The sequence below is a fragment of the Gorilla gorilla genome, chromosome 9 (genome assembly GCF_029281585.2).
Source record: "Gorilla gorilla gorilla isolate KB3781 chromosome 9, NHGRI_mGorGor1-v2.1_pri, whole genome shotgun sequence".
Classification (NCBI taxonomy): domain Eukaryota; kingdom Metazoa; phylum Chordata; class Mammalia; order Primates; family Hominidae; genus Gorilla; species Gorilla gorilla.
Genome location: NC_073233.2, coordinates 93,624,320 through 93,651,088, shown reverse-complemented (window position 1 = coordinate 93,651,088; position 26,769 = coordinate 93,624,320). Strand labels below are relative to the sequence as shown.

The 26,769-nt window shown below is 40.0% G+C and overlaps 1 protein-coding gene across 46 annotated transcripts in view; it reads left to right on the top strand.

Annotated features, from left to right (window-relative positions):
* SYTL2 (synaptotagmin like 2) overlaps positions 1 to 26,769 on the top strand; it is a 158,391-nt gene that overhangs the window by 103,064 nt on the left and 28,558 nt on the right. For 16 of the 46 annotated variants that reach the window (XM_055355616.2, XM_063710739.1, XM_055355614.2 and 13 more), the window contains 6 exons: positions 1,524 to 1,675; positions 4,176 to 4,311; positions 12,295 to 12,376; positions 13,339 to 13,450; positions 15,161 to 15,964; positions 21,608 to 21,679. In XM_055355616.2, the coding sequence (XP_055211591.2) occupies positions 1,524 to 1,675; positions 4,176 to 4,311; positions 12,295 to 12,376; positions 13,339 to 13,450; positions 15,161 to 15,964; positions 21,608 to 21,679 (1,358 nt within the window). Of the gene's footprint in view, positions 1 to 1,523; positions 1,676 to 4,175; positions 4,312 to 12,294; positions 12,377 to 13,335; positions 13,451 to 15,160; positions 15,965 to 21,607; positions 25,544 to 26,769 lie in introns of all 46 variants that reach the window. The other 30 variants (XM_063710738.1, XM_019037440.4, XM_019037442.4 and 27 more) reach the window with 7 other exon arrangements.

The window sequence follows — 26,769 nt, the reverse complement described above, 5'->3', positions numbered from 1 at the left end:
TCCTCCACTGCAAGATCTGAATAAATACCCCCTATTTTCCAGACACTAAACAAAGATGTATTGAGTACAGACCCTGCCCCCAGGAACTCACCAGGGAGAAGTAGAAGAACTTCTCCATTCTGGAATTGAACTCAAACTTGGTCCTTTTGGGAGGAGAAAGCAAAGGTTCACCAACAGTCCAGCAGTTGTTTGCTCTGCTGAAAACAGTGTTGAAAGCAGTGTCAAACCATTAGGAACATTTAATAAAAACCATGATATCGTTGCTGACTGAGAACTATGAAGCAATGACGCTCTCCCTGTTAGGGTTTATAGATGGGGCTGTCATGACAAAGAGAGGAAGTTCCTGTAAGAGTTTACTCTGGGTGGAAGGACACTCTCCAGGCACGCTTGGGAGAGAGGAGACATTCTTGCTAGACCTGGGATAACTGCTCCCCCTCTTTTTCCCACTCCCTGGTATGCCTGTGTGCAACCCTTACATGCAGCGCTGCTACCACCTTGGCCCATTCACATTCTCTGCCTGAAGCACTTTGATTTGCTAATTGAGGAAGAGTGCATATTAGTTTGTATGACTATCTTAAAACCCTCTTGGATTTATGTTAGCACATTATCTTCCAAGAGTATAGTGTTCCCTTACAGCTTTTATTCCACTTTATTCTAAGTACATCTCTATAAACAAGAGAGATTTTGTGATTTTTTTATTTTACTGAGATGGATAGAGAGATGGAGAGGTTAAGACTTGTCAATTAGAACAAAGTTTTTAGGGAAGTTTTAGGAGGGCAGACTATCTTGTTTGTTCTTTAGGTTTTAGCTTTTCAGTAAGCATGAATAATTGTGAAACTCTTAAATGCAGGATCTGCACAAATGGAACTTGCCTGTACACACTCCTCCTCAATTTTGGTCTTCCCTGATTCCAGCAGCGTTTTAAAGATGCCTTTCCCTAACAATAAGCATCAGAGACATCACTCCTCCTCCACAGGCTTCCAGGAAAGTCTCTAATAAACTCATATCACGCAAAATGGAAAGGACTGATGAGCTAATGACTACCCCATCCAGTGTTTATTAGATGCCAGGGAGGTGCAGAGAGCTATTGAATGAATTCACTTGGTTAAACCTCATAGAAACCCCAATTTTAAAGTCCAAAGGTTACTATTACTAATGCTTTTTTACGGATAAGGAAACCAAGGCTTAGGGAAGCCTACCGTATTATCCCTCCCTGGGGTATTTGCATTTGAACAGCAGACACTGAAGAATGCAGCCAAAAAGTGAATCTGCTCTTGAGAAATTTCAGGCATCATACGGGAATTGTGGATTAAACCTTTATTTGAAAAAATGTTGGCCTTGTCTTCTCTGACTTTTCAAAGGTGAACATACATTTGTTAGTCATCTGGGAAGTTTCTGGGATCATCTGAAATATTAAAGCTTCATTTTAGCTGTGTGTTTACACATGTCTTTATGCAGTGTCATAATGAACTCATTTATTTACTGTGGGTTCTCAGCAAACTAAAGATCTTTTCCTTTTGTAGACATTTGCCTGAAAAAATTAAGGATGACCAGCAGCTGAAGAATATGAGTGGCCAATGGTTTTATGAAGCCAAGGCAAAAAGGCACAGGGACAAAATCCATGGCGCAGATATCATCAGAGCATCTATGAGAAAGAAGAGGCCCCAGGTAGCAGGTGAGTTGACTTGGCTAGTGCATTTACAACAAGCATTCGTTTTGGAAGGAGGAGTGGGGAGAAGGGAATGGTGTCAGAAATCTGCTGATGGAAATCATTTGGATGTACACTTTTCATAATGTGTGGCCCTCTAGTTTAAATTTCCCTTGCCTTGGATTTGGATGGATGAGGGCAGAGCTAAGTGACTCAGTGTGGTGTAGAGGAACATAGGAAGCCCTTTAGGTGCCCTGTTGAATTATAGTAGCATAGATAGTTGGGGCCTGTAAGGGATCTACCACCTCTTCTTTGGCTTTTAACTCTGAAGATTCAGAATCTTCTGAGTAAAATGAAGGGCTTAGACAAAAAGATATCAGCCTCTCTTTTCAGTGATCTTAACATATGGTAGTACTTTCTTAATTAACCAAGTACATTATTTAAGAGACCGTAAAGGCATTTTTTTAATGGAAAAACCTTCTTGTTTATTTGATTAAACAAAAATAAATTAAGCTCTATAGGAACAAGTTTAAAGTCCAGACAGACATCAACTTTGTTTTGAGGCTGTAGTAGCTGACATAGCATCTCCTTGCTACCTACTCCAGCCCTCTCTGTGGACCACAGTGATATATTCAAGAGCCTGTTAGCTAACACAGGAGTTTTAAAACACTTTTCCATTGGTTCTTCACCTGCTCATTGCCTGTCATGCCTGTGGCCTACAATAGTAACATTTAAAAGTGAAAGTCAAAAGAGGGGGGAAATAAAAATGCCAACCAACCAAAAACCACTTTTGCCTAAAGGTTTGGGGGGAAATCTTTACTTCTCCACCCATCTACTGAATTGATGGGATTTATACTATCATGACAATGCCCATTTAAAAGTGGCAAAGGCAGCTAGCATCCCCCCTCAGATGGGCTTGTAGCATGGTTTCTGTGGCCAGGGAGGTTACTATGATAGTGCATTTTCCTTATACCATGGCACTATTTTTATGTCTTTTTTTTTTTTTAATAGACACAGAGTCTTACTATTTTGGCGAGGCTGGTCTCGAACTACTGGCCTCAAGCAATCTTCCTGCCTCACCCTCCCAAAGTGCTGCGATTATAGACATAAGCCACCATGCCTGGCGAAGGCAATCTTTTGAGGGCTTGTTTAAAATTCTATCGAGTTCATTAAATACTTACTGGTTGCCTTCTCTCTAATTAACTCTGGCTTAGTCCATGTAAAGCCTTGTCAAGGTCTACCTTGTACTCAATAAGGAAAATAGCTATCACCTTTTGAGCATCTGATATAGGATAGGCATTCAATCTCTATTATTTCTCATTGTTGCAGTAATCCTGTGAGGTAGGCATTATTTCCCCCATTCTATACATGGGACATATGAAGCTCAGAGAAGTTAAGTAACTTGCCCGAGATTATATAATTGGCAAATGGCAGAGCCAGGATTTCAAAATATTTCTGAATTAGTGCCATACTCCTTGCAGAAAAGGATTGACTGCTTAGTACGTACAGTGCATTGTTTGTAGCCCTCTTGCTTTTCAAAATCACCCAGACCTTCAGAAATCTTGAGGGTAGTGGTTAGTACCAGGTGACCCCATTTTGCAGTTGAAGAAACTAGACTTACATGTAACAGGACCTGTGGGGGGATACTCTCCTGGAATATGGGTATTCGGAAACTGGAAGCTCCAGCACTGCTTCATCCTTAATATTGATGAAAGTATTCTGGGCACTTACTGGCTCTGTGGCCTTAGGCAAGTTTCTTGAACTTTTTGATCCTCAGTTTTCAAATCTGTGTACTTGGAAAATAGCTCTCATAGAATAATGCATGCAAAGAACTCAGCACAGTGCCTGGTAGTTAGTTATCATTCAGTTGCTGCTAATTATCAGAGATGTTCAGGTAAAGAGTGAGTGCTGGATGTTCAGAGGCAACAGAGTTTATTTTCTGAAGCAGGAGCACAGAGGTTTTATGGGGGCTCTGACATCTGAGCTGGGATTGAAGAATATGTAGTTTTGGATTTGTAGAGACTGTGGGGAGGAGGAGAAGGCAGCAGAGGAAGACATTCCTAGACCATAATCATTTGTTCCTCTTTGTATCTTAGAGCACATACAAGATATTTGAACACATTGTAGCTATTCAGTAAATGCTTGGTAATGATGGTGCTTCTATCCCACTGAGGACTTCCTGCCCTCAGCATCCCCTGGCCATGCACATTTAGACCTGGCCCCAACTCAGTTCAGATTAACCTAGAGGCAGTCAGAATTTTGCTTTAATGGTCTCTGGAGTTACTCTCACATTTAAAGGTATGCTCATTCTCTCAAGAGACTCTGCTTGGGGAAATCTAATGTCGTGGGAATTTACTGACTTCTCTCTTAGATGTAATTCTGATCAACTACTTAGACCCAGTGATTGCCTTGGCACTGGGAAGGCCTGAGGTTCAGGTTCAAGCCTTCAGTGATAAGAGCTGATAAGAGAGTTGTAGGTCATGGAGGTGAGAGATAACCTTCCTGTCTTTACTGTTTCCTGTTTCAGCTGAGCAGAGTAAAGACAGAGCAAATGGGGCAAAGGAAAGCTGGGTGAATAATGTCAACAAAGATGCTTTCCTTCCTCCAGAGCTGGCTGGCGTTGTAGAAGAGCCAGAAGAAGATGTAGCACCAGGAAGCCCGAGGTAAGGCAAAGCTTCTGGGGAGAGCTGCTGCATGTGGCTTTCATGGCCTGGGGTGTCACATGGGCAGAATGGCAGGCTATGAGTACAGATGCCAGACTGGGGTCATGGGCATGGGGAAGGGGCAGTGCATGAGAGAATTCTGGGCCCCGATGCAGATGAAGCCCAAGTGGTACTCTTTCTCAGCTTCCAGAATTTCCAACAAATCTACATCTTAAATAAAATAAAAATGTTAAGTGGTGATTTCTTCCAGTACCAGCAAGAGCCGTTTTTATTTCTCCCATGGATTTCTCCTTAGAGTAGAATGAAGAGGTACTTCAATTTGAATATCAAGGAATAAGTCATTTCAGGGAAAAGATAAACTATGATCAGATTGTAACAGCCTAGTGCAATGGAAGAAGCTCAAGCACAAGAACCAGATAGATGTGAATTCAATTCCTTAATCTGCGATTTATTAGCCATTTGACTATGGGCAAGACATTTAACCTTTCTGAGTCTATATTCTTAACTATAGCTAGGAACAATAATATATACCTGAAAAGCTATGGCAAGAATTAGTGATAAGGTATGTAGAATACCTGGCATGATAGATACTCAGTAAATGCCTCTTAAGGATATAGATTATCTTCAATATTATAGTCTTGGGGTTTTTTGGTGTTTTTCCTACATGTTGTTATCTGACCAATCAAAATGTACATTTGTACATCTTTACTGAGATGCAGCCAATTGTGGGCCTACATTGCTATAAACCTTTTGAGCCATAATGATTTGTTTTTAGGTATTTAAGGATCTTCTCATGGGTGTCTGTTCCTTGAGGGCATAGTTGTTACCCTTTAGTGAGAGGGGCAGTTGTCTTTTACCTGTAGCTCCTCAATTAAGTTAGTTCAATTCAGAGCCTTCAATTGGGATGAAGTTGATGAATTTACTGGTGGGATGTCACTGAATCAGGGTCTAAGGCTGAGGCACCTGGAAACAGGGATATTTCTAGCATAGTTTATAGGTGTCAGGGAGGGTATATGATATAAGTACCAATAAGTATTTTAAAGTCAAATATGAGTAAAGTTATATCACATTGATAATGGAATACTGACTCTATGGGTACTCTAAGGGTACCCTTTATTTATCTGTTTCCCATTTGGAAAGGGGATCATTCTGTTTCCCATGAATGGCAGGCTGCACTGTTTCCCCTCTGGGACTATTTGTAATATTCTTTTGTATCTGTAGAGACCATCTTTGCTGGGGATAAGACACCTTAATAGTAGTCACTAATTGATAATGTGACCTTACAGTAGTACTGACTTAACTCCTTGGACTTTTATTTCCTCAGTTTTAAAATGGGAACAATAATATTAATAGTTTGCTAGCAGAATTACTGAGAAGTTAATTAGCCAGTGAATATAGAATTCCCAGTGCAGCCCATTAGCACGTAATAAGTGCTCAAGAAATGGAAGCATGAGCTCTTGCCTACATATAAGATATTTCAGGAACACCAGGAAGGAGTGTGAAGGACACACTATTCTGTCCCCCTGGGTGACTCCCCACTTGCCACCTGCCTATAATCTCTCTAATGGAATGAAGGCCTTCCTTCATAAAGAAAGATGAAACCTAAAATATTGTCATGTTAAAGAAACACAAAGAGAGAGAACATAGTTATTTATATTTACCACCAAGAAGCTGGGAGAAGCTCTTAAGAGCTGGCTTTGATGGGGACTGGGGAGCACTAGAGCACTGACCAGCTGAGGGAGGAGGGAGCAGGTGCCACAGAAGGGGAAAGGAGATGATCTGGGAGCATCAGAGACAAATAGCTCATTGCCCCATTTTATCTGGGTCAGACTTTCCATCCTTCTTCCAGGAACTTATTCTATCTCAGTGGGCCTGAGGGTCAGAGGTGCCACTGTCCTCATAGCCTAACTTTTTCTTCATGAACCATGGGGCTGGTGGGTATTCTCCCACTCTTCCTCAACTTGAGGCTAATAACATAGTATTCAAGATTAGCATCTCCGTTATTTTCTGCATTCCTTGTGTGACTTCAGGCAAGTCTTTCAGGTCTCATCTGTAAATCAGAACAGAATTTCCTCACCAGGACATTGTGAGATTAAATGAAACAAGGTATGAGAATCAGTCAGCATTTCTCAGGAAGAAAGAAAATTGGCCATTTTCCGGTGGCATGAAAATTGTTATTATTACATGGATGAAGTATGTTTGAGAAGGCAAGAATAAAGATGTTAGGCGTATCCAGGATGCTTTGCTCATTAAAGGCCAATCCTATAACACATGCCATGGGTGGTAATTATCCAGAAAGTTAGAATGAGCTATTTTTTTACTTCCTTCTTTCAATGTTAGAAACTACTACCTTATTCAGTATCAAGTTCCTGCAATGTTTCTTACCTATACTTTAACCTTTGTGAACTGGGTGTGTTAAGTGTATTTTGGGGCCTGTACTTTTAGACTAAGTGAACTTTAATAGAATGACTCAATACCTGTCAGTATTTTCTTAGCCAGGAGTCAGAAGTTGGGGAGTGTAAGGTGATAGGCTGGTTATTGTAGTTTCTGGAGTTTTGCTAATAGGCTCTGTGGCAACATCTTTCTTTCTGTTGTGGGCACGATTCTGTGGGGTCCCACCCATGAAGAGGTAAAACACTGTGGGTACCCAGCATGTAGTCAAGCATTGGCAGCTGACTGCATTCTTTCTGAACTCACCTTTGTTTGCACCTGGAGTACAAGGAAGCAGAGAGGTTTATGAGCAGAGGAGAAGAAAATAAGGCTTGTTCTGGAGTAGCAAAAGGAAAACCCTGAATGCTCACATTTCTAGTTCTGGTTACAGGCTTTTCAGGTGGGCAGTGTTGGTTGGACCAGCACTTCATAAACCCTTTGTAGTGAAGGACTAGTTTTGTTTCATTTTAAAGTTTTTATTTCTAATCATCACAGATTGATATCTTTTGTAAAAATATAATGAAAATAAATACTAGAAAAATAAAATACAGAAAACAACAGTGGCATGCAAAAGATAAGCCCGTCGATCATGTTTGCTATAAATAGTTCTTCAGCACATAGCCTCCGTTTCTATACTTATCTCATTGTGAACCAGTGACAAACAGTGCATGGATGGGCACTGGTCCATGAACCATATGCTGATAGCACATTGTGTGCCCCCGACAACAGAAAATAACTCTTGAATATGTACACAGTAATCCACAGGACATGGCTGAGCCAAGGTGGGGAGTACAGAATGAAGACTCATCCCATGAAGGTCAGGACCCTGTCCATAAATGAGGTATAATGTTTCCTGACTATCAAATTAGGTCTGTTCTGGTTTTACTAAGAAGCTGTCACTTCAGAAGTGTCCCCATAAGCCCTGGCAATTATAGAAAAATAGAGGAGAATTTGAGGGCCCTCTCAGATTTGCATAGCTATGAGAGAAGAGCATTCAAGATGGAGAACTAGACTGCAGGAGGTAGCCTATAAACCTCTGCGTGGCCATGCCCTGTCCTTGGCTTGTAAGGAGGCTTGGCTGCTGCAGAGGTTTGTAATGGCTAGTAATCAAACATCTCTAGAGAATGTCTCCCAAATGAGTTCAGGGAGAACAAGATCAACCCTTCACTGTTGTATTTCAGTCCATGGCATTGGCAGGTTTTCTTCTGGGCACTTACCTGTAAAATGGCAAGAAAATGATAAATTTCCTTGCAAGAAAAACTGTGCATTTACACCTAACTTTGTTTTTGGTAGAATTAAAACACTATTTGGTAAGTCTTTGTGCTTCATTGCCTGTGCCTTAGGGATGCTTCTGATACCAATCTCCTTCTTACCGTCTGTTGAATAGGAACCAATCAATTAAAGCCACATCTTTAGCTCTTAGTTTTCCCCCACAATGCTCTTTTTCCTGAAAGTCTTTCGTAGATATTAATTTCCCTCTCCCAGAAGGATTAGCTATTGCATTTACCCCTAGTATTAAGATGAGTGTAAGGTACCTAGCTTGCTCCCAAAGGCAGGGTAGATCTCTACCCTGCCAATCTGAGATAATGCATCTGATATTTTTTCCCAGGATTGATAGCAAATCTAGTAATGTGAAGATTTTCATTTCTTGGAGGCCTGGCCTACAAAGTCATTTATATTGAACTCTTAAAATAATAATTCTTAATTCTATAAGAGCTCAGATCTACTCATATCAGTTGTAGTAGGAATAGTTTCACTGTGACATAAAAATGCCTCATACTTTTATATGCGTGTTCAACAACTCTGTAGCCTGAACAGTGGGAACACTGGAGAACTATGTATATTCACAAGTAATATTTTACTTAAAGAAATACTGACTTGAGGTGCTTCAGATAAGATATTTTCTAATTTGCTTCCCTCACTCCATCCCTGAGCCGTTTCTTCATTTGTTTGCTCATTTGTTCATGCTTCATTAAGTGCTAACACATACCAGCACAGTTCTGGGTGCTGGGGATGAGACACAGCTTGAGCCCCCAAGGAACTCACAGTACAAAGGGAGAGATCAAAACAACAAAAAACAAGTCAACAACACTTGTAGAATTTGGTTCTATAAATAACATATAAGCTAAGAAAAAAAAAACCTCAGAAAAAGGCATATCTGCTACTATTTTTAACTGTTTTAGAGAGAAAGGCTGGTGAAGGTTAAAAAACTTTTTTAAATGACTGCATGTGCATAGAAGCACCTTGTGGCTGGGTATAGCAGGCAGCTGCCTGTGTGGTATAATTTTAAAACAGCTGTAAAACCTCTTCCCCCAGTGGCCCTTCCTGATGTTATTTATTCTTTTTATTTAAGATTTCAAAGACTTGTATTAAAATGAAGATGCTTTTAGGAGGGGCACCCTGATGCCAATACCATAGTCTAATATTTTAATAATCTTCTTAACAAAGTAAACTAATTCTGTCTGAGTGCTGCTTCTAATGTTGCAGTTCCTTTTTTGAAGAGTGCCTGAGGGAAGGTTACAGAACACAGGGTATGGAATTTGGCTTGCTTCATAGTTTAAAAATCTTATCATGTGGAATGTATGGAGTATCTTTCATATTCAGGACACAGTCTGCTACCCTCTGAGAGGAATTCTAAGAAACAGAAGACACAGTATCTGGCTCTATTCTGTATTCTCTTAGGAAAAATAATGCACCGATTTATGAAGATATGACCACATGATAGCAAATAGTGCCAGGAAGAAAGGAAATTCCTAATCCAAAGTACTAATAAAATGTGCTGCAATAATTGAGGCAAGAGAGACATATTCCTAGCCAGGTTGATATAAGAGGTGAGATTTGGACTGGGCATGAAGAGGATAGGGACGATTTGGGTAGACAAAGAAAGCAAAAAGAACACTTACGGGGAGGGACTGGGAATAGGTTAAGTGGAAATAGCAGAGTCAGGTGAGTTTCTGGGGCAGTAAGTAGATTGATCATTTTGTTTGGCATGAAAGGTTAATAGAAAGGAAGAATGGGAAAGTATATTGGGGCAGATGGTGGATGGTCTCCAGTACCTTGCCAAGGAGTTCAGACTTCATTCCACAGGCCTTGAGGATCCTGCAAAGGTAATGAACAGAAGAAAGACACCACCAAAGTTGCATTTTGGACCACTCCAGCCTAGTGGTAGAACGTAGAATGGTTTAGGAGAGTGGAACTTGGGAGTCAGGAAGCCAAATGTGAGGCCAATAGAGTTGACACAAATAAAGGAGGTGTCAGTAGAGGTAGAAGAGACAGATGTGGGAGTCCCTGGGAGGGAAGAATCACCCAGACTTGCCTCCAGTCCTCTTGCCACAAACCACTGCTTTAATGCAAGAAACCAGAGGCAGTATAGCCTAGCCATTACCGTGATTGTCTTTGGAGTCAGACACACCTGGGTTCAAATCCCCAGCTCTTTTGCCAATTTTGTAACATCAAGCAGGTGACTTAACCTCTGTGAACCTCAGTTTTTTCATAAGTGAGATGGAGAGAATGATAGATAAAATGATAGATAACATAGAGATGATGCAAGGATCAATTGAGAATAAGGTGGTTGCAGTACTGATTGCCCAATAAAAGACAGACAAGCAAAACATTATAGTATCCCTTGAGAGAAACAAAGCTACTAGGAAGTAGCTGCATTTTCAGACAAAATTTGAGGAAATAAGACTCTTGTTTTAATTTTTTCCTATTAAGCAGACTGTAAACTTTAACTGAGTATCCCCCCTCATCCCAGTTTGCCCCTATCCCAACCACAAGGTAACTGAATGAATCCTGTGTGTTTCTGATATTTTAGTGTCTGACCATGTGTTCTGACTCTTTTGTTTCTTCCTCTCTTTTTCTTTCCGAATAGCGGAAACAGACATTTTGTTTAATACCTAAATAGTCTGCCTCACTGTAGTTTGGCAAATAACATGGATTAAAAAAAAAAAAAAAAAAAGCCAGCCTCCTGCTTACTATCTATTGCTGCTTCTCCTGGCACTGGCTCAATTGGCCTTCGTTTATTTAGCCATTCACCAGTTATGTACCAGGCACTGTGCAAGGCACTGCAGGGGATATAAAGATGTTTGAGATACTCTTGAGGGATCTCCCACTTTACTATGCAAGGTAAGATATGTATACACAGAGGAGGTTGCATAGTAGACATGAAATACATAGCTAGATATAGCTCAGTAAGGGAGAGACCTCATCTCTAGGAGGTAGGGACTACATGATTTGCAATATGGGCTGTTGAGGCTGGCGGCCTGGAGGCACAGGAACTGGAATTTCAGGGAGCAGAGGGAGAAGGAGATAGACACTCTGCTTATCCTTTGGGCTTGGTGAGTGGGAAGGGGAAAGGAGAAAGATGGTGGGAAAAGATAGGTGTTCCATAGAGACCCCCAACCATCAGCACTTGGCTCAGGTCTTCTGATTATGTGACTGCTTTATTTACTAAGGAGGATTATGCAGAACACTCTGAGAAACTGAGCATAGCATCGACTATAGGGATGTTGTTCCTCATATCACCCACTGGCTTCTAAAAATGACATTCAAGAGAAATTGCTTTCTGGTTCTCAGCTATTGGTTGTTTTTATTATATAGAGACTGAATTATATCAGTGACTAGGTTTCTTTTTTCACTGTTTCTAGATAGCTTGATTCAAGTTTGTGCACACCTATTACAGGAATGGAGGACTCCTGTAATGTGTCTATTAGCCTTAATTCGGGCTCCATTATACATTCCTATTCTGTTCCCTCCCCTTTCCCTCCCATCCTCTATTTCCCCCTTTCTCGCCTCTATGTAATCAGGCTGTATTTTATATCCTTCTGCTCATCTGCTATAATGCCTTTCTGGAACAATGAGGAGAGTAATGAAAGGAAGAATGGCTTCTTCAAGAGCTCAGCCTTTTCTTGGGAGTAATTGTGTAAAAATAGCAATTGAAGTACAGAGATAAAGAAAAGAAATGAGGCTGCAGGAACATCTAGCCCATGGTTTTAGTGACAACAGTCTTGGTTGAGGTTCTGTGGCCTTGGGGGCAAATTATTCCCCTCCTCTCCAGGCCTTTGGTTCCTTACTTCATGGGGAAAAGCAGGACTCTTACCCCTACCTCCACAAACTAAGGTGTTTTCCAAGCTCCTGACTCTGTGATGCCACTGAGAGAACTGGTGGTGGTAACAGGACACGAAGGCTTCAGCCAATAGCAACTTCACCTTCTGTGCCTGAGGCAAGACCACTGGAACAGGAAGTCTGAGCAGGTTGTTCCTCTCCCCACCCAGGGCCTCCGTGACCCTCTTTTGCCCTTCTCAATCAACAGTCAAGGGTGTGGTGGTTCTGGAGGGAGCCTGCTCACCTCACTTGTCTCCACTCACTCTTGCCTTACTCTCACTCTGGCACTGTCCTGTCCCTGGGATAGGGAATAATTCTCTAGAGAATCCTTCTTATTCTTCTGCACCAGCTTCCTCTCCTAGCCTGCTGATAGCTTTCCACTTCAGAGGCATAATTTATGATTCCTCAAAAGGTGAGGTTTTATTCTCTGAATTATTGTTTCTTTTGCAGTTCCAGTGTGGTAAATCCAGCTTCCAGTGTGATTGATATGTCCCAGGAAAACACAAGGAAACCAAATGTGTCTCCAGAGAAGGTAGATTGAGCCCAGATTTTGAAAATCTTGTATTTGTTAGGAATGCCTTTTTTCCTCATTGTGTCAAAGCACCACAAAATAAAGAGAATTTTGTAGTACAGTTTTTTGGTACCAAATACAGGTAATTTTCACTATTTTAAGAAGTCAGTAGTTTAAGAAGTCACTCTCACGGTGGAAAAAGTGGATGGATACCATGTCACTGCATTGCTGAAGACCCAGATTTCTTGCCCTAGAGGGTAAAAAGTCTGAAGCTATTTGGTGCTGCTGCTTTTTAGCATATGGAATAAGGCTTGTTAGTTCCATGTCAGTCCTTATTCCTATATTCCTATGCATAGCTTCCTAAATCTCTGTTAGAGATCTGCTTCTGGGAGAGAATTGCTAATTTATTAAACTGTAGACAGTAAACATTGTTATTGAGTCCTATATTAATTTTTAAAACCTCTATTGATACCATTTTTATCATTAGAATTGATGATAATAATAATGACTATGAAGCACTTCAAGATACCTAAAATGTCTTCAAAATCTTTAGGAAAGGTCAATTACAGTTGTATTTTGTACACTTGTGATCTAGCACACTGAGAGTCTGGTATGGTAGAAGAATCACTGGTGGGACTCTGACCTGATTAGAGACCCAAGTTTCCTTTGACCTTGATCTGGTCTTTGCTATATCCGGGGCCAAGTTTTTTCACCTGTAAAATGTGGGATTTTGATTTAAGTGTCTGATTCTGAGCTAACTTTGTAGGACTCTGGCTTTGCATATATTTTATATAATTTTTAAATGGCATATATGGTAACTCTGTGCTAAGCAGATTAATCAGGACAACTGTTTTTCAAACATGCCAAATAATGGAGTTTATGGGATAAAACTATCAAAATTGAAGATAATAGGCATTTGCCAACACTGAGTTGCTGTCATGACATTTAAAATAAGTTTAATAAACAATATTTGTCCCCAGCAGAGGAAGAATCCGTTTAATAGCTCCAAGTTGCCAGAAGGTCACTCGTCACAACAAACTAAAAATGAACAGTCAAAAAATGGAAGAACTGGTTTATTTCAGACTTCAAAAGAGGGTAAATATTATTTTTATGAACTTGATATTTTTATCTTTGTTATCTGTGGACTAAGGGAAATTCTCAGAGTTCCTTTCACTCAAATAACTTCCAAGAGAAAGTGAAAAGTCCTGATGGTTTTCTTATTTTACTGTGCTTGTTGGTTTCCTTCCTGAGGGAGAGGAAGCAGAAATTTGAGAAACTGATGGCTCACGCATTCCAGTCTCAGAGCTGCGACTTGTTACGTGACTTCCGTTGTGTCTTGGATTCCCTCATCAGTAAATTGGGAGATTTTTTGACCCAAGACATTCAGTCTTCCGCTTAACAGTATTTATTAGATGCCTACTGTGTGTTCACAAAGTTCTGTTTAAAAGGGCTTGCCTCAAGAAGAAAAAGCCTGTTGACAATGTTATGATCCTCTAATCTGTAATTCTCAGCCCAGCCGCCCAAAAGCGTTTTATCAGGTTTGTGGCTCAATTGATGTAAGTCAGCCTGCTATGGAATTTTATCATTTTTATATACTGTTAAGAGGAAATGCTAAACATGTCAGTCTCTTCAAAAGCAACTTGAAGAAGATTCCACAAGCATTAAAGAGTGGTTAGGGGTAGAAAATTAAGAAACAGTGGAGGTGGGGTTTTCAATTAGCCCATTTGAATATTAAAATACTTTCCACTGGGCACGTTTTATATTACATAAAATATTTTGTAGAAAAAAAATCACTGGAACATGTTAGATGTTTGTTTTTAACTTTTCTTTCTTTTTTTTTTTGTCCATGGAGTCCCACTCTATTGCCCAGGCTGGAGTGTAGCGGTGCAATCTCGGCTCACTGCACCCTTCGCCTCCCGGGTTCAAGGGCTTCTTGTGCCTCAGCCTTCTGAGTAGCTGGGACTACAGGCTTGCACTACCACGCCCACCTAATTTTTGTATTTTTAGTACAAATGAGGTTTCACCCTTTTGGCCAGGCTGGTCTCAAACTCCTGGACTCAAGTGATCCGCCCACCTCGGCTTCCCAAAGTGCTGGGATTACAGGTGTGAGCCACTGTGCTTGGCCTGTTTTTAACTTTCTGACAAAAATAAATTTTGTGTTAGGTAATGGGGTTTTATTTTTTTAAACTGAATTTCCTTTTCTGATTTCCGCAGGTGTAGAAATCCTTTTCTGATTTCTGTATTGGGTGTAAAATAATCGCAAACTATATAAAGCACAGTAATCTTAAATGTACAGTGCAATGAAGTTTATACATGATTTTTCGAATAGACGTTATTTTTTAGAGCAGTTTTAGGTTCACAATATTGAGCAAAAGATACAGACGTTTTCCATATACACCCTCTCCCCACACAGGCATAGCCTCCCTCATTATCAACATTCCTTATGAGAATGGTACATTTGTTACACCTGATGAACCACACTGAGACATCACTGTCACCCAAAGTACATCGTTTACATCAGGGTTCACTCTTGGTGGTGTACATTCTATGGGTTTGGACAAATGTATAATAGTGTGCGGCCACCATTGTAGTATCATAGAGTAGTTTCAGTGCCCTAAAAGTCCTCTGTGCTCCAATGCATGAATTTTTAAAGGCTTTTCACATTAGGCCTGTAGTTGTGCTACATACTTTACTGTCTTTAATATTTTAATAGTTTTACTAAGTGTAGGTTAAGTTTATGACAGGTATTTTAAATTATATATTACTCTCCATATGATATATCACCTACTGTGTTTTAATTTTCAGATGAATTGTCAGAGTCAAAAGAAAAGTCAACTGTCGCAGATACTTCAATCCAAAAGTTAGAGAAATCAAAGCAGACTTTGCCAGGCCTTTCAAATGGGTCCCAAATCAAGGCTCCAATCCCCAAAGCCAGGAAGATGATCTACAAATCGACTGATTTAAACAAAGATGATAACCAGTCTTTTCCTAGACAAAGGACAGACTCCCTGAAAGCAAGAGGGGCTCCGAGAGGGATCCTCAAGCGCAACTCCAGTTCCAGTAGCACAGACTCAGAAACCCTTCGTTATAATCACAACTTTGAACCCAAAAGCAAAATTGTGTCACCTGGCCTAACCATCCATGAGAGAATTTCTGAGAAGGAGCATTCTTTAGAAGACAACTCTTCCCCAAACTCCCAGGAGCCATTAAAGCATGTGAGATTCTCTGCAGTGAAGGATGAGCTTCCACAGAGTCCTGGGCTAATCCATGGTCGGGAAGTAGGAGAATTTAGTGTTTTAGAATCTGACAGATTGAAAAATGGAACGGAAGATGCAGGGGACACAGAAGAGTTTCAGAGTGACCCTAAGCCTTCTCAATACCGAAAGCCTTCGCTTTTTCATCAGTCAACCTCAAGCCCATATGTATCAAAAAGTGAAACACATCAGCCAATGACTTCTGGTTCTTTTCCAATTAATGGGCTGCATTCTCATTCAGAAGTTTTAACTGCAAGACCACAGTCCATGGAGAATTCACCAACCATCAATGAACCCAAAGATAAATCATCAGAATTAACAAGGCTCGAATCTGTATTACCCAGAAGCCCTGCTGGTAAGAGAGTTGTCACTACTAGATTATAAAAACTTGGTGGGCTTGAAATGCCCAGGCCAGCTAGTCCTGTAGAAGCCCAATTTAACCTTCTAGGCATTCCATCTACAATTCAGACAGATGCCACTGGAAATGTTTATACCTCTTAATGGGCTTGGAGATTTTCCTCAATCACCAATAACTAAAAGTACCAGGATAGCACAGTTTCTGGCCCATTATGCTTTACCCTAAAATATATATAACCATATCAATTATTTAAACAAATGACAATGTTTTTAGTTAAATCAAGGTGGAATAGAGTAAGAAAGACTTCCTTTCATTAGCTAATACCTTTGTACAGGGTAAATGTATTATTACTCACCTAATGCAAATTTATTAATTACAATTTTAGCAGACTTTGGTTTCTCTTGTAATCTCAAGAGAACCTTCACTTTCTTAGTGTCAAAGGATGGGAAACTAGACTTTGAGGCCTTACTATGCAAAAGCCTCAGACTTTGGCCTGCTCAGGCCTCCAGCCATTTGTTCTTAGGCTTTAAAAGCCCTGAAGGCACTTTCTCCTTCAGCTTGTGTGAGTTGAGAGGCAATGAGGGTACTGCTTTTCCCTGCTAACTAGCCTTGTCTTGAAGGTCTTACCACTCTCAGGGGATGCCTGAAACTACTTTTATACCTATATGATCATGAAGTAATCATAATGTTTTATAATCATAATTTCTTATGTTTTTTAAAAAAACAGAAACAATAGAAAAAACCATGCTGTGTACCCTCTGCCATCTTCAATAAGCCTGCATCGAACCCTATGATAGTTTCTTTATAGTCAGGATAATTCACAATAGCAACAATCAAGTTTGCTTTTTTTTAAAAAATTTTTTTAAAATATATACTTTAAGTTCTGGGATACATGTGAAGAACGTGCAGGTTTGTTACATAGGTATACACATGCCATGGTGGTTTGCTGCACCCATCAACCTGTCACCTACATTAGGTATTTCTCCTAATGCAGTCCCTCCCCGCCCCCAGCCCACCCCAACAGGCCCTGGTGTGTGATGTTTCCCTCCTTGTGTCCGTGTGTTCTCATTGTTGAACTCCCACTTATGGGTGAGAACATGCGGTGGTTGGTTTTCTGATCTTGTGATAGTTTGCTGAGAATGATGGTTTCCAGCTTCATCCATGTCCCTGCAAAGGACATGAACTCATCCTTTTTTGTGGTGGCATAGTATTCCATGCTATATATGTGCCACATTTTCTTTTTCCAGTCTATCATTGATGGGCATTTGGGTTGGTTCCAAGTTTCTGCTGTTGTGAACAGTGCTGCAGTAAACACACGTGTGCATGTGTCTTTGTAGTAGAATGATTTATAATACTTTAGATATATACCCAGTAATGGGATTGCTGGGTGAAATGGTATTTCTGGTTCTAGATCCTTGAGGAATCACCACACTGTCTTCACAACAGTTGAACTCATTTACACTCCCACCAACAGTGTAAAAGCGTTCCTATTTCTCCACATCCTCTCCAGCATCAGTTGTTTCCTGACTTTTTAATGATCACCATTCTAACTGGAGTGAGATGGTATCTCATTGTGGTTTTGATTTGCATTTCTCTAATGACCAGTGATAATGAGCTTTTTATCATGTTTGTTGGCCGCATAAATATCTTCTTTTGAGAAGTGTCTGTTCATATCCTTCACCCACTTTTTAATGGGGTTGTTTTTTTCTTGTAAATTTGTAAATTTTCTTGTAAATTTCAGTTCCTTGTAGATTCTGGATATTAGCCCTTGGTCAGATGGATAGATTGCAAAAATTTTCTCCCATTCTGTAGGTTGCCTCTTCACTCTGATGATAGATTCTTTTGCTATGCAGAAGCTCTTTAGTTTAATTAGATCCCATTTGTCAATTTTGACTTTTGTTGCCATTGCTTTTGGTGTTTTAGTCATGAAGTCTTTGCCCATGCCTATGTCCTGAGTGGTATTGCCTAGGTTTTCTTCTAGGGTTTTTATGGCTTTAGGCCTTACATTTAAGTCTTTAATCTAGTTGAGTTAATTTTTGTGTAAGGTGTAAGGAAGGGGTCCGGTTTCAGTTTTCTGCATATGGCTAGCCAGTTTTCCCAACACCATTTATTAAATAGGGAATCCTTTCCCCATTGCTTGTTTTTGTCAGTTTTGGCAAAGATCAGATGGTTGTAGATGTGTGGCATTATTTCTGAGGCCTCTGTTCTGTCCCATTGTTCTATATATCTGTTTTGGTACCAGTACCATGCCGTTTTGGTTATGGTAGCCTTGTAGTATAGTTTGAAGTCAGGTAGCGTGATGCCTCCAGCTTTGTTCTTTTTGCTTGGGAACGTGTTGGCTATGCAACCTCTTTTTTGGTTCCACATGAAATTTAAACTTTTTTCTAATTCTGTGACGAGAGTCAATGGTAGGTCTATGGGGATAGCATTGAATCTATAAATTACTTTGGGCAGTATGGCCATTTTCACGATACTGAAAATGGCCTATCCATGAGCATGGAATGTTTTTCCATTTGTTTGTGTCCTCTCTTATTTCCTTGAGCAGTGGTTTGTAGTTCTCCTTGAAGAGATCCTTCACATCCCTTGTAAACTGGATTCCTAGATATTTTATTCTCTTTGTAGCAATTGTGAATGGGAGTTCACTCATGATTTGGCTCTTTATTATTGGTGTATAGGAATGCTTGTGATTTTTGCACATTGATTTTGTATCCTGAGACTTTGCTGAAGTTGCTTATCAGCTTAAGGAGATTTTGGGCTGAGACGACGAGGTTTTCTAAATATACAATCATGTCATCTGCAAAAAGAGACAATTTGACCTCCTCTCTTCCTGTTTGAATACCATTTATTTTTTCCTCTTGCCTGATTGTCCTAGCCAGAACTTCCAATACTATGTTGAATAGGAGTGGTGAGAGAGGGCATCCTTGTCGTGTGCCGGCTTTCAAAGAGAATGCTTCCAGCTTTTGCCCATTCAGTATGATATTGGCTATGGGTTTGTCATAAATAGCTTTTATTATTTTGAGATACATTCCATCAATACCTAGTTTATTGAGGGTTTTTAGCAAGAAGGGCTGTTGAATTTTTTCAAAGGCCTTTTCTGCATCTATTGAGATAATCATGTGGTTTTTGTCATTGGTTCTGTTTACATGATGGATTACGTTTATTGATTTGCATATGTTGCACCAGCCTTTCATCCCAGGGATGAAGCTGACTTGGTCATAGTCAATAAGCTTTTTGATGTGCTGCTGGATTCTGTTTGCCAGTATTTTATTGAGAATGTTTGCATCAATGTTCATCAGGGATATTGGTCTGAAATTTTCTTTTCTTGTGTTGTCTCTGCCAGGGTTTGGTATCAGGTTGATGTTGGCCTCACAAAATGAGTTAGGGAGGAGTCCCTCTTTTTCTATTGTTTGGGATAGTTTCAGAATGAACGGTACCAGCTCCTCTTTGTACCTCCGGTAGAATTCAGCTGTGAATCCATCTGGTCCTGGACTTTTTTTGGTTGCTAGGCTATTAATTGCTGCCTCCATTTCTGAACTTGTTATTGGTCTATTCAGGGATTCAACGTCTTCCTGGTTTAGTCTTGGGAGGGTGTGCGTGCCCAGGAATTTATCCATTTCTTCTAGATTTTCTAGTTTATTTGCATAGAAGTGTTTATAGTATTCTCTGATGGTGGTTTGTATTTCTGTGGGATCAGTGGTGATATCCCCTTTATCATTTTTTATTGTGTCTATTTGATTCTTCTGTCTTTTCTTATTAGTCTGGCTAATGGTCTATCTATTTTATTGATCTTTTCAAAAAACCTGAACCTGCTCCTGGATTCATTGATTTTTTGAAGGGTTTTTTGTGTCACTATCTCCTTCAGTTCTGCTCTGATTTTAGTTATTTCTTGTCTTCTGCTAGCTTTTGAATTTGTTTGCTCTTGCTTTTCCAGTTTTTCTAATTGTGATGTTAGGGTGTTGATTTTAGATCTTTCCCACTTTCTCCTGTGGGCATTTAGTGCTATAAATTTCTAAACACTGCTTTAGCTGTGTCCCAGAGATTCTGGAATGCTGTGTCTTTATTCTCATTGGTTTCAAAGAACTTATTTATTTCTGCCTTTATTTCGTTATTTACCCAGTAGTCACTGAGGAGCAAGTTGTTCAGTTTCCATATAGTTGTGCAGTTTTGAGTGAGTTTCTTAATCCTGAGTTCTAATTTGATTGCACTGTGGTCTGAGAGACCGTTCGTTATTATTTCCATTCTTTTGCATTTGCTGAGGAGTGTTTTACTTCCAATTATGTGGTCAATTTTAGAATAAGTGCGATGTGGTGCTGAGAAGAACGTGTATTCTGTTGATTTGGGGTGGAGAGTTCTGTAGATGTCTATTAGGTCCACTTGGTCCACAGCTTAGTTCAAATCCTGAATATCCTTGTTAATTTTCTGTATCGTTGATCTGTGTAATATTGACAGTGGGGTGTTAAAGTCTCCCACTATTACTGTGTGGGAGTCTAAGTCTCTTTGTAGGTTTCTAAGAACTTGCTTTATGAACCTGGGTGCTCCTGTATTGGGTGCATATATATTTAGGATAGCTAGCTCTTCTTGTTGCATTGATCCCTTTACCATTATGTAATGCCCTTCTTTGTCTTTTTGATCTTTGTTGGGTTGAAAGCACGGTTCTTAAACTCCAGTATGCAGAACAATCACTAGAATAGCTGTTAGTAAAGATTACTGTGCCCAGTCTTCAGAAATTCTTCTCATTCAATACATCAGGAGTAAGGCCCAGGAATGGAAATATCCTCATTGTCCCATTTAAATATTGTGGATAAAATTCCTTGTTTAGTCTTATTTGAAAGTTATTTTTCTAACTCCTGAAATCACTTAAGTCTGTGCTTCTCAAACCTGGGTTTAGGCCCCCTCTAGGGTTTATGATATGTGCCAGGGGATGGGTGAAGTCATAAAATCAGCATGGCATATCTTCCTGGAGTGTCAGTTTTATACAAAGATTTAAGAGTAAGAGAAAATTAACATTTAAAATGTAACATGGAGCTGGGTGTGGTGGCTCATAACTGTAATCCCAGCACTTTGGGAGGCTGAGGTGAGTGGATCATGAGGTCAGGAGTTCGAGACCAGCCTGGCCAATATGGTGAAACCCTGTCTCTACTAAAAATACAAAAATTAGCTGAGCGTGGTGGTGCATGGCTGTAATCCCAGCTATTTGGGAGGCTGAAGCAGAAGTATCTCTTGAACCTGGGAGGTGGAGGTTGCAGTGAGCCGAGATCCCGCCACTGCACTCTGGCCTAGGCAACAGAGCGAGACTCCATCTCAAAAAAAATAATAAAATAAAATGTAACATGAAACAGAATGCAAAATTCACATGTATTTTTAAAATAAACAAGGAACTACAAAGAAATTTTTCGGTTAGGTCTATACCATGTATTTCCAGGTCTCTACATTTCCTTTCCTTTACTGTCACAGGGCACCTTTGGTAGAATACCTGAGTTAGGACAACTTACATTTTAACCCCTGAAAAATGCTGGTATAAACAGCTATTGGTATAGAAAGTGCAAATACAAAGTGCTTTTATAAAGATGATGATGTGAATGATTAACAGTTCTTTAAGCATGCTCTTTTCTTATTTAGAAAAGTATTTCTATGTTGCAGATGAACTGTCTCATTGTGTTGAGCCTGAGCCATCTCAGGTGCCAGGTGGCAGTTCTAGAGACCATCAGCAAGGTAAGCCCCCTCCTCTCCCGGCTCTAAAAGCTAAGACATCTTCACGTTCTGGTCCATATGCCACTGAGATAAAGAAGTCAACTGATGATTCCATATTTAAAGTTCTAGACTGGTTTAACCGAAGTTCTTATTCAGATGACAATAAGTTATTCCTCCAACATCCCCGAGGAATAGAGTCCAAAGAAAAAACAGACTCAAAATCACAGGTTGCTATTGACTTGGTGACAGATGACACTGCTTTAAGAGAAAATGGCTCAAATACCCTATCACCCAGCAAAATTGAATTGAAGCCTGTGAGATCTGACTCACCATTCCAAGCAGAGGGAGATATGCTGGTTTCTGAAAGTTGCCAAGATAATAATGTGAATATCAAATCCAAATTCATGAATTTGTCCCAACAAGGCACCCCAAAGGAAGGCCCAGGTATATTGCAACCATTTGAAAGCTATGGCACCCCAAGTCAAGGGAGTAAAAATATGGACTACAGCCAAGATTCAAAAAGCCCAGGAAAAGGGAATGGGGCATCTCCTTCAAATAGTAACTATTCCTACAGTGTTCTCAAGGAATCTGATGCAGAAAACCAAGTTCCATGCAATACTAATAATATTGGCAACTTGGGTGAAGAAGAACCCAAGTTTCATGCTCATGAAGAAAATAGAGGACACTCAGAAGTGAATTTTGACTCTTCAACAGTTGTCAAAGAACCAGGTTTGAAAGATAACATGAAAGCAGAGAGAAAGAGCAAAGTAGGAAATACCTATATCCTGAAAGCCTCCTTAGAGCCAGAGAATATTAAGTCAACACCTGGGGTTGCCAACAATGGCTCTCCTTGGAAGAAGCCTGAGGTCCAATTCCAGCAAGAAGCTGGTGAGGTTCCCAAGAACCAAGTGCAGAGAGAGAAATACAAAAGAGTGAGTGACAGAATATCCTTTTGGGAAGGAGAGAAAGCTGCTGCTAAGATAACTCATAAAAAACCCACATCTTCATGTAGCCAGGAACAACCTTCTGCTAAAGCATATCAGCCTGTGAAGAAGTCACAGGGTGTATCATCCATGGACAGTTTATCTACAGACCAGAGTGAATATAATCAGGCCATTCCCAAACGAGTGGTCCTAGATGAGGATGATCAAGCATCCCAGCTCTCCAATTCTTATTCCTCAAATAAATCTAAAGAGACCAAGCCACAAATAGCAGGTCCATCCAGAAACTATCTTTCAGCTGAGCAATCAGATAAAGTGTCTCTGTTTCAGAATAAGAAAAATGAGCCTATAAAAAGATCACAAGTGGCAGACAGTTTGCCTTCTAGAAGAAACATTACTTTACCAGCACTGCAACATCCCTCAAATGTTGGGAGTGAACGACATGCTCCATTGGAGAAAGACAGACCTCTAGTTCGTGAATCAAATGCCAACTTTAAAGTTATGTCCCTAAAAGAAAGAATGGATGAACCCAATGCAGAACAGGTCTATAATCCCTCTCAGTTTGAGAATTTGAGAAAGTTTTGGGACTTAGAAGCTAATTCAAACAATAAGGATAATGACAAGAATATTACCACCACAAGCCAAAAAAATTCTGCACCTTTTAATAGGCAGAAACACAAGGAATTCAGTGACATTAAATTATCAGGTAAAAATACCCATGAAGCAGAGGTGCTTCTAAGCCCAAAAAAAGTTATGGCAAGAGAGGAAATGGAGAAATTAAATTCAAAGGGCATACTCCAGGTGCTACCAGATGAAATCACATTTCCTTTGAGTCCACTTAGAAAGTATACTCATCAGTTGCCAGGAAATGAGTCATCAAAGGAAAACGTGGAAAAGAATACGGAAGGGATTGTTACTCCAGTGTTTAAGGAAGAAAAGGATTACTCAGAACAAGAGATTCAAGAATCCATAATAAAAACCAATGTTTTGTCTAAAGACTGCAAAGACACTTTTAATGACAGCTTGCAGAAACTGCTTTCAGAAGCCTCAACACCAGCAATTCAACCCTCTGGTGGAAAAGTTCATGGAAAACAAGTGCTTGAACCAAGTGTTTCTGAAAATAGGACATGGCCTCAAAAAACAGATTTTGCTGATACTGAGGAAGAAGTCAAAGGACCTGAGAAGATAGTTAATGAGCATGTTGACAAAACAGTAGTTCATCCAAAGGTTAAACGGAACTCTTTGACTGCTAGTCTAGACAAACTCCTGAAGGAAGCAACTGGAACTTCACCCTCTCCCTTGCAAACCAAGTTGGCGCCCGTTATCACTGGAACCAACTCTAAGCTTGAAGAGGGGAGATTTTTTGGAAAAGGGATAGAACAGAGTCACAATACTTCAGCTGATAAGAGAGAAATACTAGCTCCTTTTCCAGTGAGAGATGAAACTTTTGGAAATACAGCTCTCCTCAAGAAAGCTGAAAGTGGTGAGTGCCAGCTAAGCATAGAGAATTTGATTCAGATGGCTGCAGAAGATTCTCATCCATTGGATCCAACTTCCCAGCTTTCCAGAAAGGGTTCTTTTGGGGATGTGGCCAGCCCTCCCCAAGATATGCTTTTTCCCCAGGATGCTCATCTTGTTCCCCAGGCTAGGGTACACCCTTCTCAAACGGAAATTTCGGAGACTGTAGAGAAAGTCATTCTTCCACCCAGACCTGTATTGAATGATGTAAATGCTGCATTACAGAAGCTGTGTAGAGAAGTATGGTTAAGTTATCCAGCTGGAAGGGAAGTAGGTCCTGGAGAAGTGAACCCAGAATTTCCTGAAGCAGTACAGCCAGTATGTAGCCCCCTAAATCCTCCAGGAGTGATATCACCATGGGCTACGATGGACACCATAGTTCCAGACAGGAAGGATTTTTATTCCTCCAATGTAGTTCCTGATAAAACTCATGAAGTTGGATCTTATTTAGCTGCCCAAATGTCTCCATCAGACCAGACGCTTAGCTCATTTGCTTCCATTGTTGCTCAGTATGGCAAAGGCCTACCTCAGGAAGTGGAAGAAATTGTGAGGGAAACAATTATTCAACCCAAATCAGAGTTCCTCGAATTCAGTGCTGGCTTAGAAAAACTACTGAAGGAAGCAACTGAAACCTTCCCCTCAAAATATGAAAGTGATACAGAGAATCTTTCTCCATCAAAGTTAATAGGTAGTACAGAGGAGCCCAGGCGAGCCACTTCTGAATTCCATCCTGAGGAATTAAAAGAAACAGTAGAAAAGGCCGAGGCTCCGTTAATAACTGAGAGTGCTTTTGATGCTGGTTTTGAGAAACTTCTTAAAGAAATAACTGAAGCTCCTCCTTATCAGCCCCAGGTGTCAGTGAGAGAAGAAACTCATGAGAAGGAGTCCTCACAGTCAGAGCAGACCAGGTTCTTGGGGACAGTGCCCCATTTTTACAGGGCAGCCTCACAGACCTCTGAAATGAAGGATAAAAGTAATGGTTTGGAATCTCAAGTCAACCAATGTGATAAAATGTTGGGAGGAGACGCACTTGTGACTGATTTATTGGTAGATTTTTGTGGTTCCAGAAGTGGAGTTGAGATCCCTAGAACCCCACAACTTTATGTGGCTCATGAAAGAGGGACCATTAAAACTGTAACCCCCCCAGAGGACAGGGACAGTGAAAGTGGGGTTGCAGGGGGACAAGGGACTTTTCAGGAACCTGGCTTTGGAGAGGCTTCTGAAGCAATTAGTGTGTCCAGAAATAGGCAACCCATTCCTCTCCTGATGAACAAAGAAAACTCTACAAAAACAAGTAAAGTTGAATTGATTCTAGCATCGCCATATAAGAAACAAGAGAAAGAGGAAGAAAAAGAAGGTTTCTCTGAGTCTGATTTTTCAGATGGAAACACCAGTTCTAATGCAGAGAGCTGGAGAAATCCTTCCAGTGAGCATTTAAAAATTTTTAACTCACAATGAGTCTGCTTTATGGAATGCTGATGTAAAAGATGATTTTTTTTAATTGGGATTAATTTGATATTCTTAAATGATGTTAAATTCTTCTTACCACTTCTGTGTTCCTGAGACTTTCTTAATTAAAAAAATTATTTATATTTTTTAATCAAATGCATTACATAAAACAGCTTTCCTATAAGGCTGTTTCAGAGTCTGAGTTGACTTCTCATTAATCTACCTATAGAACTTTTAGGTTTCAAAAAATACTTTTTAAATAACTTTTTGGGTTTGGAAAGTACCTTTAATACATTTAAGCTAGTTTTCCTCCTGGAAATATTTAGAATTTCTTCCTTAATTGGCAACCTTTATAGAAGTCTAGTAAGATTTGTCACAAAGATGTGCCACAGATGGACACAAATTTCCCATTCAGGAGCAATATCTTACCACAGTGGTGGCTAAATGCTAGGGACAAAATACAAGGCCGGAACTTTCCTTCCCTCAGATACCTTGTGCTGTGGTGTTTTGTTGCCACTTTCTCCCTCTCATTTTCAATTATATGCACAATCTTCCCTTTCTAGAGTATGACTTTGGCCAGATGACTCACCTGATGCCACCTAAGGGCATTGCCTGGCCAGGTACATTTCTCTGGCTCCAGCCTTGGCTAAGTTGATGACCTGAATCGATCTCCACATTCATCTACATGAACGTGGGGGCATTGGTTTTGGCGGCCAGGCTGTAAAACATAGGGCTTGTCTCAGTTTGCTATTTAATCAACATGTGGACATTTTAGCAGAGAAACCCCAGAGCAAATAGGAATGAGAAGCTACCTGATTAAAATGATGAAATGAGAGAGAATGTTTTTTGGCTGGGACATTTTAACCAAGGTTGCACAACTGATGTTGATTGCCTTCCTTGTAGTTTGGTAGAATTTGTCATTTGTTTAGCTCCTTTTGGTTCCAGTGAAAATAGATAAGCTTTACTGAGTGGCTTACTTTGAGGTGTGGACTCCTTTGTAAGTAGCTATAGGGTCTCTTCTTGAAAACTGACCAAAGAATCCACCTTTAATCCTATTCAGTTAAGTTGAAGCCCCTCTAAAAAATTTTGTTGTTAATAAAAAAAAGAAATTGAAATATCAATCTCTAAAACCTTACATATTTATTTATAAATCTCTAATTAAATCTCTAAATTTAATCTCTAAAGTAAATAAATTTAATTAAT